This window comes from Protopterus annectens, chromosome 7.part1, assembly GCF_019279795.1.
Source record: "Protopterus annectens isolate FY-2018-M chromosome 7.part1, PAN1.0, whole genome shotgun sequence".
Taxonomy (NCBI): domain Eukaryota; kingdom Metazoa; phylum Chordata; order Ceratodontiformes; family Protopteridae; genus Protopterus; species Protopterus annectens.
In genome coordinates this window covers 146,244,390-146,265,561 of record NC_056740.1, presented here as the reverse complement: position 1 = coordinate 146,265,561, position 21,172 = coordinate 146,244,390, and the positions used below count along the sequence as shown (strand labels likewise).

Genomic DNA, 21,172 nt, shown 5'->3' with positions numbered 1-21,172 from the left:
AGATAGTTATACCAAATGTAAGAGGAGGAGACCTATTTAATGATATGGAATGTGCAGAAACTAGATGGATTATAAGACGGGGCTGATAAGTCACCAGGCATTAACGCTGTTATACCTTTAAAACCTATCCTTAAGAAAAGGAGGGTAAAATACTGAAGTTTGATTGGTTGGATTGTATTTTAAAAATGGCTTTTGCAGTGTTTTATGTTATCTGATGAAGGGCATGTCAACCTGAAAGTGCTTATACAAGGTTTTAAAAAAAGAATCAACTAGCTTTATGTGGAGTCATCTGCCTTATAGTGTTTTTTTTGGACTAACAGTAGATGCCCTTGCCTTTACTGCTGCAGTGTTCACTCCCTCCCTCCACCCCCCTAGTCCTTTGCTTTCCTGTATGTACAAGTTACCTCCTAGGGTCCTTGGACTGGTGTTCCTACTGGGGCAATCAGTTCTGATTATGGTAGGCCTGAATGTCACCTTTATGCCCTACACTACGTAAGGAGCATTTGGATGGTGTTCGGCATACCTTAAAGCAACAGTAGTCTTTGGTAGACTAGCTGGATGTCGAGCTTCCAAGGTTAAGAATACTGTTAAGAATACTGTACTTTATACATTTCTGCTTTCTTCTTGTACCGTCAGTATTTAGTCCCACTGCCAAGTTTTTGCTCCAGAAATACTAAGACATCAGGCAAAATAAATATTTAAATCGTGGATGGTGCAAAGAAAAACAGTGTACATTACGATGTAGAGTATCTTCCATCATAAACTATTTCTCAGCAATGGCCATTAGCTCTCACAATACTGGTTTTAATGCAAGCTGCAGAATAATTTATAACAAAACTTCCTGATCTAACAGAGCACGTTTACAAAAGTTAAGATTCATAGATGTTGAAAGTATTTCCTATGTTTATACGCACTTCAGTTCAGACTCATGAGCTTGTTCAGTTAAAAACTGAGTAAGCTTCTCAACCAGAAAGCTCAAAACCCCTTTCAAAAATTATTTACCAGGAAGGTCTGAATGGGCAATGGTACCCATTTTTAGTGGAGATCTGGAGAGAGCAAAGCTCTAGTAAAGATAATCACTGACATATGTAACATGCAAGATAAAGTAGTTACACAATCAAATTACTATAGTTGCTATAAAAAGTTGAACGCACTTTATTGGCAAAGGCAGACAAATAGATTAATACAAATGGCATAAGACAGATAAAGAGAATGATTAACTGGAAAAGACAGTATAATAGAGAGGCAGGACATACACTGGATATATTGAATAAGATGTGTAAAGCTGCAGGGAAAAGGAATATACAGGTGAATGAGGCTTAGAGAACACATGAGGTTATGTTATGTGGACAGGAAGCTAGACAATGTAACAGAGAAAAGTGATAGATGAGTTAGACAATGAAGTGATAAGTAATAAATAGATTAAATTAAATTCAGAAGTGGTTGGCATGAGTGGAGAATAGTAACATATATACAAATGAGCAGATGGTGCTCCACTGCAGCTCAGTAATATAAAATGGGGGTAAATATTTGCAATACGTGCAAAAAGAAATGCATGAAAGTTTCTGCATCATGTTAAGTGGAGGGACTTGTGATTTTGATTACAGAGTTAGCTGGTGAAGGTTGAAGAGAGTGTAGAATGTTTAAGACAGATGTAGAGCAGGAACAAAGTCAGCTTAATTTCAGCATAATTCGAAATGGGCATCCAAGGGCAGACAAACAGAAATGGCCAACAAATGTACCTTTATAGAAAGAAATGAAAGGCCACGGACAATAAGTCACAAGAACCAGAAGGAGCTAGGTCTAAAGAGGATCCTGGTTCTTTGACTGGCATCAACTAGAAAATCTTTTTCACTTTCCCATATATGATTTTCTAGTACCAGGTTTCTTACCTACTATAGAACCTGCTGCACCATTCTCAGAAAAAATGTGCTTAAAAGGCATCTACATTTTACATCTATTCTAGACAGTCAGCTGAAGAGTTTCTAGACTGGGATGTATCAAACTCCACTTGTCTTGTGTGACTAAATTCACTCTGCATGGAAGCTTGTGGCAATTGCCTTTGGCCCAGTTGAAAAGAAAGGAGAACCACTCCTGCCTTAATCAAAAGAGAGTCACTACCACAATTTTGCAGAGTGTACAGTTGTGTAAGTAAACTTAACAGAACAGTAGCCTTAGCTATATGGGTTACTTCCTGCCTAAAGCATACTGGCTAGCTAACTTCCAGGGCTTAAGGACACTTTCCACTCAGCCAGACTGTTGACATCTTGAGCAGGACTGGAGAAAAATCATCAGTCTTGGTGCCAAACTCTTCAGATCTTTCATGCAACTGAAAGAGTGAGGTACAGCCTGAAACAGGTCAATGCTATGCAAGCAAAAATCAATATCCTCACCCTGGCAACAAAAATCATGCAAAGATAAGGGGGATGGAGGGAGTGGCTACTGCAGCATTTATCATTTGAACATCTGCTGTTATGGTAAGTTTACTTACACAGCTGTACTATGTTCATAATTTATCACCACTGCAGTAGCCTAAACTATATGGGTAGATTACCATAGCTATAAGGTTTTGCAGGAGGAAGGATGAGGGTCACAGACCCCCTGGAGAATGGTCTTAGCAAAGTCTAGTCTAGACCTGGAAAAGGCGTCTAGTTTTTTGCACTTTCAAAAAGTACGTAAAGAGGGCAAATATGCTGCCTGTAGAGTACTCAAGAGTCCACCCCTTTCTAAAGAGCAACTGAAGAAAGACTCTAGCAGAGTTTAACTTTTCCCAGACTGGAACTGATTTATTATGGTGGGAAAAACAAGCAGTAAAAGCATGGGACAACCATAAGTAAATTGTGTCTTGGCACTAGTTGTCCTTATTTCTTACCTTCATAAGAAATGAATAACCAGTCAGAATTTCTGAAAGTTTTATTTATGTTGAGATAGTATCCAATTTGTCCCTGGACATCCAGAATAAAAAGGATTAATTTTCCCTCATTATACATCATGCAGAGAAGACAGGCAGACAGATAGTGTGTCAGAATAATCCTGGATACCACACTAGTTATAAATCAAGAACTCAGTCTCAAGAAAATCCTATCTGAGGAAAATGAGATAAGGTTGCCCCACTATAAGAGCTTGCAGCTCAGATACTTTCTTCTAGAAGTCAGAACAAACAGTAAAACTTTCCTGTGTTAAGAACCTCAAGTCAGCCTAAAGAAATGGTTCAAATGAAACATTAGTATTTTCACAATAAAATTAAGATCTCAAAGAGAAATCACCTGTTTTAAAAGTGGGCAGATATGTAAACAAAAAGTCAAAAACAGCTTAACATAAGAAATGCATTGAAAGAGGAGGTTCCATAGAAAGAGATGCTTAAATAGCCTAAAGAGGAATAAGAAAACCAGTAGGAAAAAACTCACATTTTAGAACCAGGAAAGTGCTAGCCTTAAACGGGTCTTTGTTCCTAATGTGACACAAGCTAGAAAATCTTAGTATTCACTGATTTTCTAGTAGTAGTATTTCTTTGTCTCCTATAACACCGAACGCTAAGCCTCAGAAAAAAGGCATGAAGATTCTATCGTCTAAGCAGACTGTAGATGATGTTTCAAGTTAGTGAGCATCAATCAACCCGTCTTATGTGAGTAGATCCGGTCTGTGAGGAAGCTTGTGGCAACTCTCTTTGGCCATTTCCAAAGAGGAGACACCGTTACCTGTGCCAGAAGGGAGTCATCACAAACATCTTAACGAGTTCTTCTGAATCTTTAGAGTGACCTGGGATATCAATGGAAAGGCATAAAAGAACATTCTTATTCATGAAAAAGAGGCTGCATCTGTTTTCCAGGCAAGCAGGTCTAACAGATGTGTTCTCCAAAGCCGGAGGAAATCCTGGAGGATGTCTTTATTCAATTTCCATTTGTGAAGGTCTGTCCTGGTCCTGCTCAACCTTTCTGTCACAAAAGTTTTTGCTCTAAGTAAAAAGTTTATACAATGAGATTGTGCAGAACTGCTATATCTCAAGTTGCCATGGCTAATCTACACAGAGGGTAAGAGCTGGATCCCCCCAATTGTTTATGCATCACGTAACTGGTGTAGTTTGTGATCAGTTGTAGAGATCCCAGGGACCACAGATGACTGCAAGAGTTAAGTGCATTTATTACTGACAACATCTCTCTGATGTTTAAGCATTTTGGTATATGTTTTTGGTTCCAAAGAACTGCACTTACACCACCAGAGACATAGCCATCCAAGCCAAGTCCGAGGCTTCTGTTGCTACAGACTTATAGTTATGCTGGAAGGCAGAATAGGAAACCTGAATTCAGATAAAATGGTTTGATTTTTACAAATCCCAAACCTGGGATTTGAAAGGTCAGGGGGATCGATGTTGGACCATACAGATGTTAGGTGCCACTGAATATATTTTATGCAGAGTTAGGTAGAATAGTCATGAGAATCATAGATGCTGTGAACTCTAAAACCTTAAGAAATCCCTATACTGAAGTGTTGGACTAAATGGAAAGACTTAGAAATAGGTCTAGAAATAGATCTACATTATCCTGTGGAGAAAAGCTCTTAACGGACATATCCAGGACATAATGTAGTAAAACCATTCTGTGCGATGAAATAAAACAAGATTTTTGAACGTTATCCTGGAAATGCAATCTGAGAAGATGATATTTTATCCAAATAAAATATTCACAATGCTCTGAAACAGGCTATGCAAAGATAAGCAAATTGTCTAAACAAAGAAAAAAATTATTACTTTGCAGTCTGCAACAGGCTAGATCCTTTGTGAATATACTTGGGGTAGAGGATAACCCAAAGGCTAAATGCAGAGAACTTGAAATGTAATCCAGACACACAAAGCCTTAAAAAAATGTTTGAAAACTGTGGCTATAGGACTGATAAATATTTTTTATATCCAAGGTTTCCACAAAACTGAAAGGGGAAATAAAAGGTAACACATGTGAAGGGAGGGATAGTATTTTGAATTTTGGAACATCTACAAACTGGTTGAGAAAGAAAAGGCCTAGGCCTGGTCTCCATTAAATTTCTTTCTTTGATACCAGAAACATCATAGAATAAAACCTTTCCTGCTAGACAGAGAAAGCAAGGGTGTAGCTAGGCACACTCAATGGACTGAAATAAGTACATATTTTTTGAGTTTGTCTGAAACTTTATGAATCAAGACAGTGTAAGAAACTTCTCTGTGTGGAAGACTTTCAGTCCATATAGTTCTAGTTAAATCACTGTATATTAATTAGATCAGACAATAGTAGTAGAAGTAATGAACTTAAACTCATCTTAAGACAAAACAAAACAAAAAATAATAATAAAAAATATATAATTGTACAGCATTACTAAGTATTCGAAAGTAATTCAAGCAAGGCAGGCAGTCTGTTTCCAGTCGAAAATCCTTTATTAAGTATGAATCAAAGAGCACAGAATTGCTAAAATTGTGTAAAACAGTGTCTGCTATATAGTTATATAAAAGTGCTTAACTGATATGACTGTATCCCTTAAAATAACTTCTTTATGGATATAAGAAGCAGCTGTTAAAAAATGATGTTCCTTTACAAAGTATAAAGGGACAACATTTTGTGAACTGATAATTTTGAAATGACAGGTGGGTGGTAGGGGCAGAAACATGAGGTACAATATATGGATTTCTGGTTACACCCCTGAAAGAGAGGGACATATTCTAATATCCCTACAACCAGCAGATGCTGAAAAACAGGGGATAATAAGGCAGTTAGATGATCTGGGTGATAAGGTATTCCATAAAAAGGAGGTAGGGCCTCCCACAGTCATCAGAACCCTTGATAAACTGTTGCCAAAGAAGGAAACTGAGATCCAGAAATAGGGGAAAAGTATGTATTGCCAGGGTAGGGGGATTTGCAGGTAGTCAGACTGGTAGGACTATCCTCTTGAATGTCTGTTTGCCTGTCTGTGGAATCTACATATATTGCTTTTTATAAAAAGCTCCTGGCTGAAACAGGGATGGAATGATAAACATGGAGAAGGAAGGCTGAAAAAGTGCATTACCCCCTAAATGAGTTTTCCTCTCTCATCACATTTTTAGGACGTTGGCAGCAGATAGTCCAAAAACAACCTCCCTAGCAAGGACAAAATTCAAAATGCCAGCTTTTGTACACTCAGGCAAATTTACAGAATATAGACATGCAAACCTTGTCATAACAGACCCAGTAACTGTGGCTCTGGAAGAGGAATCAGCTGAGTCATAAACATTTAGAGATGGTTTAGCCTCAGAAGGTGGTAAAGAGGTAGCAATATTCCTCATATATTCAAAAGAAGCAAGCAAAAACAACAGCTGAGTTTGACAATTAAAAATTCTAAAAATAAGAGAAGAAAATACTTTTCTCCAAATCGATCAAAAGCTTTTCCATAGTTGTCAGGACACGTTAGCATTTACTAGATGTTTAGCTGCAAAATGCTTAGCAAGTGTTGCGAATCGCAAAATCCGGTCCCCTTTTTGACCCATGTTAGCACTTGTTTTAGGGTGTAGAGCAGTTGGAAATGTCGAATTCTGTGTTTTTGTGACATTCCCACTGTTCGGCGTTACGGGATTCGCGGAGAAAAGTCAGTAAAATGTATGATCGAGTAATGTGCGCTCGACCATATGAATGTAAACCTAGAAAGGCACCTATTTTATACGACAGACCAAAAAGCCAGGTAAAGAACAAAAAGTAAAGGACTCCTCCCACTGAAAGTACTGCCAAAAAATCCAAATAGTAAATCCAAAAGTAAGGCAAGTACTATCACGCTGTGTATGAAGCAACTTCACTTTATTAAAACAATAAAAGCAGTATCATAAACACTTTCGGGTAAATCCCTTCATCAGATGATAAAACACTGGTAAAAACATAGCATCTAATATAGTACAACACAGCCAATGAAATTCTGTAGTTTACCCTCCTTTTTGCTAGCGCTGGTTTTAAAGGGACAACATCATTCAGTCCTGGGGCTTTGCCAGCTACCAGTCTAAGAATCCATTGCATCTCTTTGTATTCAGTTTCATTATACAAGTCACCCATTCTTTGACTTTTATTAACTATTTTTTTAAAATAAAGTCATTGTATAAAAGAAATGCATCATCAGGTGGATTGTGTGCAGGTTAAATACCCAAACACAGTGGTAGCTCTAATTAGGTCACACAGGTTGCACCCTCGCTACAAAACAATGTCCACCTACTACCATGAACAAAATATAATGTAATACCATGACATTCTGCAAGGTAGTGTCTGCAATATGTCACCCTCAATGTAATAGTAATGTCTGGATTTTTACAAGTCTGTTTATTACATAAAAACTGAATGTCACCTACTAACATTTCCTAAAAAAATAGTCATTTACTGCTATAAGCTTAGCAGGATGTTTTTAAAGTTGTTACTGAGCATGTATTACAGATCTAGAGCATGAACAATTGTATGTATATATATATATATATATATATATATATATATATATATATATATATATTATGACAACAGCATTGCCTAGCAAATATTATAATAGTCTGACGTAGAGCTCAATAAGAATAGAATTGTGTGTAATGATATAGCTTTGTGAAAGAAGCTGGAAGGCAAATTACTGAATAATGTGACATATTAGGCTATTCCAAAGGAATTATCTGCAAGGTGTTTCACATAACAAGCAAACTGACTAGATGAGTCATAAGTATGAATTCAAAGCAAATATATAAGAATACGAAACACTAGGGAGCCATTTGATATCAGTAGTCTTGACAACCTTAGGTGATTTTGACTATTAACGGTTTCAGAACCAATCCACTAGAATCCTTCAGCAACATCAACGATCACCCTTCTAAAATTAAATGATCTTTCAGTACTTCTACAGCTGCTGGGTAGAAGTTTGGTTAGAAAATGATATTTATATTTTAAGTTGCTGGTATTACAGTCTTATAATAGTCCATTTCTGGTATTACTGAAGGTTCCGAAGACATTTACAATAGGAAGGCAGGCAGTTCTGACACTATCTTATTGAGAAACAAAGGGGTACAAACTCTGGCAAGTAGACAATGCATAGGTATTTATGAGCTATTTTCGTCTTCACTGTATATTTCTCATCACTTTCTCTACCTGCTGGAGGTGTCAGGAAGTTGAGGTATGAATGGGACAACTTTCTTCTAGAGCTGTCAGAAACTGTTCCTGTTCTTACTGGATGTTAAATGCACTGACCATAGAGTATTGGGGGCAAGATGTTGTCTTGGTTGTCTTCCTTGTTTATGTTTTTTTCTAGAGCACAGTGAAGATAGTTACCCTGTACAAGATGGCCTTCTGGGTTTGGTTTTGTCAAAAAGAAAATTTGTATCAAACATAGGCAGAAGCAGGGGCATTCAGTTCATGCAAGCAGCTGATATACAATGTCTAAAACAAAACAGTGTCAAAGAAGATACCTCACAAACTTGAGGGTGTTTGCCTGCATGCTTACCTATTGTGGGTATTCTGTTTTGTTTTAGCATATGACTGATTAGGTTTAGAAGTCTCCCTTCTCCTTCCTGTTGTTCAAATTCTGGAGATTGTTTACCCTCTCAGGAGGTGGATGAAGGATTAATATAGAAAAAAATAACTGCTGGAGGGCTCGCAAACACACACTGCTTAAACCAACTCCATTCCTTACCTCTCTTGAACTAATTTACGGAATGTCTGTGGATCACTGTGAATCGTGTTGTTCGCATCCTCAAAGCTGAGCTGCACTGGGTAATATCCTCCATTATAAGGATTGTGGAGGGAAGTCTGATCTGACCCAAGATCAACCAGGAGCTCTCCAGTAGACTCAAACTCATGTACTAGTCTCTCCCTGTAAGGAATTATTTAGAATGGTTATAATACAATGACATCCATATTCATTTGGCAAAAACACATAATAAACATGGCAGAATAGGTCTGATAGTTTTAAAAATGCAGTTGTGCTACATGCTCTCCATAAAAGTAGATACCTACAGAGACAGATTCTTGCAGCAGTATAAGAACCGGTTTTGCATTTATTAGCTGGTCATTGTCCATCCTTTGTCTTCCAGAAGTCAATTCTCATTTTATGAGATAAAGTACAGTTCTGTAAGTAAACTTACCATAACAATAGATGTTTGATTGATCACTAGTGTAGTAGCCTTAGCTATATGGGTTATATCCTGCCAAAGATATAACAGCTGGCCAGCTTTCAAAGATTTAGGGCACCTTCCATGCACTTAGACACTTGTAACTCAGCTGCTGAAAAATCACAGGTTTGATTGAGTGGCAAGCTCTTCAGAGCTTTCATGCCAACTGAGAGTGGGAGTCTGACCACTGACAGGATAAATCTAGGAGTAAAAAATATATACACACCCTGGCAAAATCAAACATCACAAAGGGGTATGGGGGGAGGGAGGGAGCAGCTACTACAGCAGCTATCATTTGAACATCTACTGTTATGGTAAATTTACTTACACAACTGTACTATGTTCATCATATTAGTCACTGCTGAAGTAGCCTTAGCTATATGTGCAGATTATCCTAGCTTAGTACATTTGAGAGGAGAAAAGAAAAGGGTCCAGGAGCCCCTGAAGAGCAGACCTAGCAAAGCCTGATCTAGACCTAGGGAGGGAATGAAGCTTGTAGTACTTTTGTAAATTGCATACAGAGGAGCAAGTGGCTTGCTTCTAGAATCCAACCCTTTCAAAAAATCCATAGATGAAGCCAAGGCCCTGGTACAGTGGGCCTTGATTCTACTCTTAGAATAATTTTGTTGAGGTGTGAATAACAAAATGTAATAGCCTGAAACAACCATTAGGAAATAATCTGTTTGACACAGGCTGTCTCTTCTTACCTTTACAAGAAATTAACAACTGATCCGCTGTTCTGAAAGATTTTGTACCTGAGTTGGAGTATCCCTTTTCCCACATTTTTGGGTTCAGTCAAAAAATAGGGAGATAGATTGTCTGACTTAAAGTAAACTTGGATACCACTTTAGGCATAAAAGGAGGATTAGTTCTCACAGAAAACCCAACTCTGTGGAAAATGAAATAAGGTTGATTCACCATAAGAGTTTGCAACTCAGATACACTTCTTGCAGAGGTCAGATCAATCAGTAAACGTGTTTTCCATGTTAAGGACCTCAAGTCAGCCAAATTAGCTGGTTCAAATGGAGCAAGTGTTAGCTCATCTAACACAAAATTAAGGTCTCAAGGAGGAGCCCCTTGCTTTCTTGGAGGTCTGTTATGCAAAAAGTACAGTTGTGTACACTTACCATAAATGTAGATGTTCAACTGTATTCACTGTTGCAGTCATTACATTTGGGTTATCTGCTTGCAGGTAGCCCTCAGTCAGCCTGATTATCAAAGTCTTGGGTCCTGCGTCGGCTGCTGTCTCATCTTCCATGATGTCAGGTAGACAGGGATATAAAGCATGCAGCCGATGCCATTACATCAGTTTTTCTTGCCCCAGATGTCAGGTGCCCCCATAATGGGAAGCAATTATATACAACGTTACACCTCCAACAAAAAGCAAATACACCAGAAAGCTTTTAAGTATGGAAAACAAAAGGAGAGGTATAGACAATAGCAGTCAGGAGGCTGGAGGGTAACAAGGACTGCAACAGTGAATAAACTTGAACATCTACATTTATGGCAAGTGTACACAAGTGTACTATGTTCTTCGTGTTGCACTCATTACATTTAGGTAGATTCCCAAAGCTAAGGAAGGGAGGAGGCAATTAGAGAGCATTAGGACCAGCTATTAGACCCTGCAGGACTGCAGTGACAAAACCAAATCTGGATTTAGAAAAAATTAGCAAGTGGTGATGCTTGGTGAAGATATGTACAGAACTCCAGGTAGCAACTTCTAGGATGACCCTGGTAGGGATACCTCTGAGAAAGGCTGTAGAGGTAGATGCAGCCCTGGTGGAATGTGGTCTTATCTCCTGTGGGGTAGGTTTTCCATGGTGCTTATAGCAGAAATGAATGCAATGGCCTATCCACTTAGAGATGGTTTGCTTTGAAATGGCCTTCCCCTCTGACCCTGTAGCAAATGCAACCAATAGATGTTCAGATTTCCTGAGAGGCTTAGTCCTGTCCAAGTAAAATCTAAGTTGTCTGTGCACATCCAAGGAGAGCAGTATTCGTTCCTCTGTTCTGTGGATTAGAAAAGAAGGTTGGCAAATGAATGGACTGATTAAGGGCTACACTGGATACCACCTTGGGCATAAAGGAAGGATTGGTCCTGAGGGACACCCTGTCCGCATGAAAGATGATGAAAGGCTCCACTGCCATGAGGGCCTGTAATTCAGATACCCTTCTTGCTGAAGTGATGGCTAGAAGGAAGGCTGTTTTCCAAGAAAGGAATTTCAACTCTGCACTTGCAGCTGGCTCAAGGGGGGGGGGGGGGAGTGAGCTTTTCCAATACAAAGTTAAGGTACCGGGCTGGAGTAGGGGGTCTTCTGGGTGGTCTTACATTTTTGGCCCCTCTGAGGAATTGCTTCAGCAGTAGATGAGAGAAGAGAGGTGGCTCTGTACTATAATGAGCTGAAATGGCCAAGGCATGAATTTTAATGGAAAAAAAGGAAAGGCCCTTGTGAAGCATCTCAATGAAGTATTGAAGAATGTGCAGTAAATTGGACACTGTTGTGCCCATCCCCTGAGTTTGACTCCAGGAACAGAATCTTTTCCATTTTTCAGCATAGAATTTTCAAGTACTAGGCCTCCTCGCCTCCAGAATGACATCCATCACTTGCTTACTGAGGGATGGTAACGGAGAGCTCAGGTAATTAGCCAGGCTGCAAGGTTCAGGGTTTGAAACTGGGGGTGCAGAATCTAGCCCTCCTGCTAGGACAGCAGGGAAGGAGTTTGAGGCAGGTGCCATGGTTCCAGCAGTGACACACTGCACAAGAGGGGGTACCAGTGTTGGCATGGCCAGTCTGTTGCAATGGGTATTGTCCTTGGTTTGTCCTATTTGATCTTTAGCAGAACTTTGGAGAGGAGAGGCAGAGGGGGAAAGGCATAAACTGATAGGTTTTTCCAGGTGAAGGACAGGGCATCCACTTTCCAAGCTTGTCTGTGGGGAGTCCTTGTGCAGAATTTGTCCAATTGGTAGTTCTGAGGGGAGGCAAGTCTATCGCTGGGCTCCTCCATTTGTTTCTCAAAATGTTGAATATCTTTGGTTCCAGTTTCCACTCGTGTGGGTCCATGACATTTCTGCTTAGGTTGTCTGCCAGTGTATTTAGCTTGCCTGGCAGGAATTGAGCTTGCAGATGCACTTGGTAGCTCAAGGCTGTGTTCCACAGAGCCATGGCTAGTCTGCAGAGGGGGTATGAGTGGGTTCCCCCCTGCTTGTTTATGTACCACATGACAGTGGTGTTGTCTGTCTTTACCAATAATTGTCCTGGAAGAATGTGGTCCTTGAAGGCTGTCAGAGTATTCTGTACAGCTAACATTTCTTTTTGATTGATATGCAGGTGCATTTGACTCGGGTTCCATTTACACTGAATGCACTGCCCTGTCAAGTGAGCACCCCATGCATAGTTTGATACATCTGTTGTTAGGGTTTGGGCAGCAGGGGGTAGAGTGAATGGCAGTCCCTTGTTGTGGTGGCAGGCCTCTGCCCACCAAAGGACCTCTATCTTTAGACAAGGGATGATAGGAATCATTGATTCTAGGTCCTGAGAATGTTGACACCATAGGCTTTTTAGATACCATTATAGTTTCCTCATATGCAGTCTTGCATATGGAATTAGTAGAATGCAAGAGGCCATGAACCCCAGGGCTTGCAGTATTTCCCTTGCAGATAGCTGGGTCTTTGTGGCCAGTAATTTGAAGTAGGCTGTCAAATAAACTTGTTTCTCTGGCGTGAGGTAGGCCATCTGGGAAATTGTATTCAAGCTTGCTCCCAGGAATACAATTTGTTGGCAGGGTACTAGATGTGATTTCTTTTCGTACCCCAGAGAAGTTAGTAATTTCTTTACAAATGCCAGATGATTTAATAGTATGTCCTGGCTTTCTGCCTGAATTAGAAAATCATCCAGGTGTGGGCATATTTAAATATTTCTTTGCCTGCAGTATGCAATGACTGGAGCTAAGCACTTTGTGAATACCCTGGGCGCAGTAGATAAGCCAAAGGGCAGTGCAGAGAACTGATAGTGCATGTAGCCTGCTCTGAAGCATAGGTATTTTCTGCAGGATTCCCTTATTGGGATGTGCAGGTAAGCTTCCTTTAAATCCAGTGTTGCCAACCAGGCATTTTTGCCTAGCATGGAAAGCAGCTGATGAAAAGTTAGCATTTTGAATTTTGGAAAAAAAAGGAACCAAAAAGGTGTTTAGGATAGATAGGTCCAGGATAGGATGCCAGGAATTGTCTTTTCTGGGTACCACGAAGAGTCTTGAGTAAAAACCTTGCCCCAATTCCTCTTCTGGGACAGGTTGAATAGCCCTGATATTTAGGAGAGAAAAAACCTGCTTTTGAGCCTCTGCCCACTGATTTGGGGGTAGGTCTGGCCAACCGTTTGGGGTTGGTAAGGAGTGGAAGTGGAATCTGTATCCTTGGGAAACTATATTTAAAACCCATTTGTCTTGGGTAATGAGCTCCCAGTTTTTTGCATGCAGAGTGATCTTTCCCCCCAAAGGAGCAGTGAGCTGAGCAGGGCTTGGAAGGTTTAAAGTTAAGTCATTGTGACAGTTTACTATAGGGGGGTGTCTTACTACTTCCAGCTTTGGAAGTGGGAGCCCCCCACTGCTTAGGCCTGTGAGTACCTTGAGACTGAAGCCTGGGTGGTCTGCTGGTCCTGGGTTTGGACTGAGAAGGCCTGGAAGAGGCAGGAAAGGACCAATTCTTAGAAGGCCAGTGCCTACTAAATCTTGGAGGCTGTACTTGCAGGACATATTTAAAAGTTTGCATAGATTTAGCTTTTTCCTCTATCTTTTTAAGTACTACTACTGCTTTGTTGCCAAACAGGTGGTCTTGGTTTAAGGGAGCATCTAGTAATTTAGCTTTAACATGATCTGGCAAAGTTTGCTCCTTAAGCCAAGCATGCCTTCTAAGTACAGACCCAGTGACAGCAGCCCTGCAAGATGTCTCTAATAGGTTCATAGGTAGGTACTAGGCTATTGGCCTTAGGGTCCATATAAGCCTAGCCAAAAGGTACCCTGGCTTTCGCCACCCAAGAAAATTATTTTCCTGTGCCACTGTCGAGCAGAGCCACAGAAGTGATCCCCGGGGTGAATTTCCTATCTCCCATCCAATCATCAAGATTTTTCTTGAAGAGTGCTAATGAGGAGCTTTGTTTGATATAGATAAGTAGTTTGTTCCAAGTATGGGAAGTCTCTGGGACAGAAATCTATCCCTCCAGCATGTTCTGTTTATTGTGCTGTCAAGGCTTAGGTCCCTAGAGCGTGTAGCTCATAGGGATTTCTTTAAGTGGAGCATGTTTAAAAGCTCTGGGTTTGACATAGCTTTGTGTGTTAGGCAGAGATCACCTCTGAGTAGGCGATATGCGACAGAGTAAAGCTGCAGTTTTTTGAGTCTGTGTAAGGCATCTGTTTGAGGTCGGTAATTCTCTTTGTGAGGTATTTCTGCCTCCTTTCCAGTTGTTGTAGATGTCTTGTGAGGTACATATGAAAAGGGGCATTGTACTCTATAATGGGTCTAATGAGTGACGAGTAGAGGGGAACAATGACCTCTTTTTTCCTGGATGAGAAACCTTTTGTGATGAGGTGTGCCACGTAGAAGGATTTCCTGACTACTGTGGTGATGTGATTATCAAAGGAGAGACTACTGTCCATCTGTGTCCCAAGGTCTGTTATCATACTTTCAGTGTTAAGTAGACTACCGCCTATGTGATAGTTCATGGGTACAGAGTTTTTACCAAAAGGGACGACAATGCACTTTTTGGCATTGAGCTTGAGGCCATGGCTTTGACACCAGGCATCTGTCTCAGCGAGGCCCTTTTGTAGGATGTCCACATCTTTTGGAATTTTGATTATGGCTCCTAGTTTGCAGTCATTTGCGAACTTCATTAGCCAAAGACCTTCTGTGTTAGCCTGTACTTCAGAGAAGTAGATACCAAACAGGAGAGGACCCAGGACTGAACCCTGTGGCACTCCACTTGTCACTGGTCTGAAGTTGGATTTGGAGTCTGCTACTTTCGCAGTGTGGGTTCTGTCATTGAGCCAGTTGGCAACCCATCTTGTGACATAGGGATTTATACCTAGTTTAGTGAGTTTATTTATAATTCCAGAGTGTGGGAGGGTGTCGAAAGCCTTGGTGAGATCTAGATAGGCTGAGTGAACCACCTTACCCTCATCTACGGCTTTGGTGACTGCTTCAAAGAAGTCTATCTGGTTTAGGAGACATGATCTGCCTTTTACAAACCCAAACTGGGTGGGTCCTGAGTTTGTAGATTACCAGTTGTTTACAAGTTCCATGATGATACGTTCCATAGTCTTGCAGACCAGGCTCATTAGGCTAATGGGATGGTAGTTTCCGGGGTCTGTGGTGGCTCCCCCTTTGGGAAGTGGGATAACTGTTGCTGTGCACCATTCAGTGGGCACATAGCCTGATGTGAGGCTATGATTGAACATGGTACTTGGGTGGGGTGCCAGTCCGTTCTGTAGTTCATGTAGAACACAGCCTGGGATGTTGTCAGGTCCCATGGATGCTGTGTTCTTGGCTTTGGATAGTGTGTTTTTTACCTGTGCAGCCATGATTACAGGAACTTTGCATTCTTCTGGTATAGAGATGGGCCCTTTAGGGGATGACAGGGGGGTAAAGTTAGCACTGAACCTATCTGCCAGGATGTTGGCAACATCAGTTGGTTCTGTATATTTAGTGCAATTGTGCTGTAACTCAGAGCAGATCTGAGTGTTGCCATTGAGATTCCTGACATAGCTATAGAATGCTTTGTGGTTGTCTTTAGAGTCAGTGGCGATTTTGTTTTCGTAACTAGCTTTGGAGGATTTTTATGAGGGATCTCAGCTTCTAACTGATGCTGACCAGGGAGTTTCTCCAATCATGGGATTTGACTCTTTTTTGCAACAGTTTCTTTCTTCTGTTGTAGAGTATGTTTACGGCAGGGGACCAACAGATTGGCTTCCTTTTTTTGGAGGATCTTGGTTCTGTTAGGGATTGCATGATCCATGCACTCGTGTAAGTAATTATAAAGTGCATTTGTGTAGGATTTAGCAGTCATACCTCTATTGTCCGTCAGCATGGGTGTTGTGAAGTTTGCCACTTCTGTCTTAAGAAGCATGAAGTTGGCTTTGGAGAATTTTTTTACTGTGGTTTCCCTAATGGGCGGTGGGGCAGGGATGTGGATGTCTAGGGTGATTAGCTTGTGGTTGGATCTGACCAATGAGGAACTGACCTCTGGTGTGGAGCACCGGTTGCCCATGTTGGTAATAACCAGGTCTAGGATATTGCTGCCCCTGGTGGGGGTGTGGATAAGTTGATCCAAGGCATTGGAATTTATGAATTCCAGAAAACGTTGAGCACAAGAGCTGGTACAGGAGTAGTTTTCCCAGTTAATGGTGGGGTAGTAGAAATCGCCCATTATTAGGGTGTTAGGTTGTACCCTAATATTTTCCAGTGTATCAAGAAATGAGGAGTGGGAATCCTGGGGCATGGTGGGGGATCTGTAGCAAGCTACAATTTGGATTGTGGTCTTGCCCAGAGTTAGTTGCACTTGGATAATCTCAGATGCATTATGCTGAGCAACTAGCCTGGAGGTGTGGATATCCTTAATGAATATAGACACACCTCCACCTTTAGTGTTTCGGTCCAGGTTAGGTGGCCAAAAGGTGTGGTATGAATTATAGCCTGGTAATGCAGTGGTACTCTCTGGAGCCTTAAACCAGGTCTCTGTCACTGCACAGATGTCGATGTTCTCCATTTTAAGGAGTGCCTCAAGTGAGTGCATTTTGAGGTGTAGACTTCTAGCATTGCGTAGCAATACCCTCAGATTCTTCTTGCTTGCACCTGTTATGGTGATGAATTTGTCATTTGAACCTTGCCTAAAAAAAGGCACTATGGGATGGCTAGAGCCTTAGCCAGTATCCGGAATCCCAGGGGTGACAGGTGCAGGCCATCTCTGGCAAAACATCGTGGTTTGTCGATCATGTCATCCCAGGCAGACAGATACTTAGAATGACACAAGAAGCTTAGCCAATTGTTGAAGTCAATCATTTTGTCCTTGTACTGTGGTATCATTCTGGGTTATGGCAGGATGCTACTCAAGGCTAGGGTTATACCTGCCTGGGCTACAAGATCAGACAAGCTCCTCCATGTCCCTTTTCATGTAGTCCAGGGAGGTACGTCTCAGGTCATTCACACCAACATGGACAATGACAGAGTCATATTTGTACTTGTTGTGGAGTGACCTGCAAAGTATGTTTTCCAACTTGTTCAGCAGAATGCATTAAATCCTGTAATTCTTTATTTTCAGCACAGTCAGGAATCAACATCATTTTCTGTTTAAGCAATCCAATAATATGCTGTTGATACTTTAAAATATGAAAATGGCAGTTTATGGCCCTAATGGCCAAAGTAGCAGAAGTTTATACCTTCTTACCCAATCTGTCCAGGGCCCTGGAATCTCTATCAGAGGGGGTAGGGTTTTTGGCAGTAGTAGCCTTAATGGCTTTGGGTCCCTGTAAAATGGTCTCATGATCCGCAGTAGGATTCTTAAAGAGGAACTTGTGAGAGTTAGGTACTCTGTAATACCTGTCAAGTTTTCTGGGAGCCAGAGGTAATGTGTCAGGGGCCAGGCTAGATTCCAAGAAGGCATCATCTACTATGTCCAGTACAGGAGGGATAGCTAAAGGCCTGTGTTCAGGTAGGAGTAAGAATTCCCTAAGCCTCTTTTGGAGTCAGAGTAATCCTGGCTTTCCCAGCGGAAATGCTCCCTAAGAGTATGCAAAGTTTCACCAAAAGAGAAATCCTCTGGAGGGGAAGCAGAGGGAATGGAGTCCTCAGTATCAGAATCTTCATAGGTAGATAAGGACAATTACTGGTCATCAGAGAAAACAGAAATTTCAGAATCCTGATCAGAAGAATCAGACGAAAAATCAGATCTAGGTCTCTTAGAGAGAGAAGGGTGGCTTCCCCTGATTAGAGTAATAAGGTCTTCAGCCATTCTTACCATTTGTTTTTTAGGCATAGGGGGCCTGACCATGTGGTTTGGGCATCTGTTTTCTAGGCCTGGATCGAGTTTTAGGTCTTGAAGAAGATGGCGTCGGTTTAATATGCAAGTCAGTAGGCCTGAATACACCCTCAGAAGCTGGTGCCTGCACAGCGGCTCTGGACCCATCCGAGATAGAGACATCCGCAGGTTTCACAGTTGAAGAAGCATCTCGCGGCATACCAGATGCCAAATGGGTCTCAGTAGAGGCCTGCAAATCTAAAGTAGCGGGTATCAGGGGCTGCGAAAGTACCTCACTGAGTACTGGTGAACTGGCGACTAGCTTAGCAGAAGCATCGTCAGCAGCTTTGGACCTATGCATTGTCTCTGTCTTTATCTTTGTGTTTTTTTGGAATGTCGGTAGTCGGGTAGCTTACCGAAGCCATTTCCGGATAATTGAACCGAGTAACAAAATATTTAGATGCGAAAATGAACAGACGACGAATAGTTTGAGGTCTGAATAAGGCACAAAACTGACAGCGTGGGACATCGTGGTCTGGGCCTATGCAAGGAATGCAGTACGAATGAAAATCTTTATGAGGTATTTGCTTTCCACAAGAAATACAATTGCTAACTTTTACTGACATTGGTTTAAAGCAAGAAAAAGGATCCCCAATGGGGTACTTAGCTTTGTTGAAGACTTCAAATCTGAAACTCGAAAACGAAAATTTCAGGAGTCAGCCGACCGGCACTTGCGAACTGCTTCTGCTTTGGGCACCGCACGGCAAGAAAGACTGATGTAATGGAGTCAGCTGCATGCTTTATACCCCTGACTTCCTGACATCATGGAAGATGAGACAGCAACCAGCGCAGGACCCAAGACTTTGATAATCAGGCCAACTGAGGGCTACCTGTTAGCAGATAACCCAAATGTAATGACTGCAACAGTGAAACACGAAGAACATCCCCTTTCAAAAACATTTTGGCATAAAAATTCCATGAAAGAGGAGGATCCATGGGCAGACCAGCTGAAACAGCTAATGAATGAAACTTGATAGAGGAATAAGAAAGCCAAAGGGTAGTAACTTAGAGAAAATCTAGCCCCAAATGGCTGCTGGTATGTTGTTGGCACCAACTAGAAAATCTTCTCCATTTGCTAATGCACAATTTTATATTTTTTTGCCTCCATTAGTACTTCCTGCATGTCCTCATTAAACAGGTACCTAAAAGAAATTAAGACCTTACTATCCAGGCAGTCAATTGAAAATGGTTGATGTCAGAGTGTATGAAACACCTCTTCTCTTGTGTGAATAGATCCAGTCTGTTAAGAAGCTTGAGGTAAAAGCCCCTGGCCATTTCCAAAAGAAGAGAGAACCACAGATGCTTTGGCCAAAAAGGGAGTCAACACAGTGATCTTGGGGGATTCCTTCTGAAATTTTCAGAAGTACCCTTGATATTAGTGGAAATGGTGGAAAAGCACACAGGAGCATTCTTGTCCAAAGAAAAGGCATCTATCTTCCAGGCCTTCTTGCACAAAGTCCTGCAAAATAATCTTGCCAATTGATTCTTCAAAGAGGAAGCAAAGGGTATGCTTGAAGAACTCTCCACAGATGGATCAAATGTTAGAAAACCTCCTGATCTAGTTCCTATTTGTGAGGGTCTGCCCTGTTCCTGCTCCTGCTCAGCTTGTCTGCCACACAGTTTTGCTCTGACAGAATGCAGGATGCCTGTAGATTGAGACTTTGCTGTGAAGCTACATCCTATGTTACCATGGCTAGTCTGCAAATGAGGTACAACCTGGTTCCCTTTGCTTATTGATGCGCAACACAACTGCAGTATTGTCTGACACCACTTTGAAGAGCAAATATGGTTCAGAGAATTCAGTGAATTGATTATGGCAAGCATCTCCTAGATATTTATGAGCTTGTGCCTGCCTTTCGAGTTCCACACCCTTGCATTTTTATCGCTCCTGAAACTTCTCCCCAAGCAAAGTTCAAAGCATTTATGCTTTGGAGCAAGGAGGAAGAAGCAGAGCCCTGGATTTAAGGATATTTGTTGTCTCAACCAAACAATTTATTTTCTGACAAACCCTAGTACTGGGGTTTGAAAAGATAAAAGGTTTCGATGCTAGGACCAAAGAGATTTCAGCTACGACTATCTTTCTCATGTGGAGTCTTGCCTGGGGTATCATGACAATCATAGATGCCACGAGACTCAAAGTCCTGAGGTATTCCCTCTCAGTGACTAAAATCCAAATAAGGATCTATTTATTTTTCCTGTGAAAGAAAAACTCTTTGAATTGAAGTGTCTAGCTGACATCCCAGGAACACAATCTTGTGTGAGGAAGTCAAGAAAGACTTTTGACTGTTCTCTTGGAATCCCAGTTTGTGTAAGAGAGGTATCACCTGAGGCAGAGAGATTCCTGACATTTTGAAAAGACTCTGTAAAGATAAGCAAGTCATCTAAATACATTAAAATGCGGACACTCTGTAGCCTGCAATGAGCTATAACTGTAGCTAGACACTTTATGAACATTTTTGGTGCAGTGGATAATACAAAGGTTGAGAGAGCGAGCTAATAAGGTGATCCAGACATACTAAACCTTAAGAAACATCTGATGTCTGGATGAACAGGGATGTAATGAAAAGCATCTTACAAGTCCAGTGTTACCAGGAAACTTGAAAAGGGAAGAAGAGGTAACAGGTTGTGAAGTAACATTTTGAATTAGGGCACTATCACAAACAGATTTAGGAAAGAAAGGTCCATAAAGTACAGTTTTGTACCTACCATAAATGTAGATGTTCGAAGATCCACATTGCTGCAGTCCTTACATATGGGTAGTCCGCTGTCCTCGGTCGGCCCGAATACCAAAGTATTAGGCTGACGTCGGTCAAGGCGCTTAAAACTGACATCAGGACGTCAGGGTACAAAAGCGCATGACCGACGTCATTTCCTCAGTCTTTTCTTGCCCCAGATGTCAGAAGGCCCTAACAAGAAAGGCCAAAGCCAAAAACCAGCAAAAACTAACCAATCACCCGTGCACTAACCATATTTACAATATGTACAA

At 41.2% G+C, this 21,172-nt stretch overlaps 1 protein-coding gene across 1 annotated transcript in view; it reads right to left on the bottom strand.

Moving 5' to 3' along the window:
- The window catches only part of UROC1 (urocanate hydratase 1), a 1,269,467-nt gene that overhangs the window by 470,885 nt on the left and 777,410 nt on the right, over nt 1-21,172 (bottom strand). Inside the window, exon 12 of the mRNA XM_044078604.1 lies at nt 8,647-8,826. Coding sequence (XP_043934539.1) covers nt 8,647-8,826 — 180 coding nt within the window. The remainder of the gene's footprint in view (nt 1-8,646; nt 8,827-21,172) is intronic.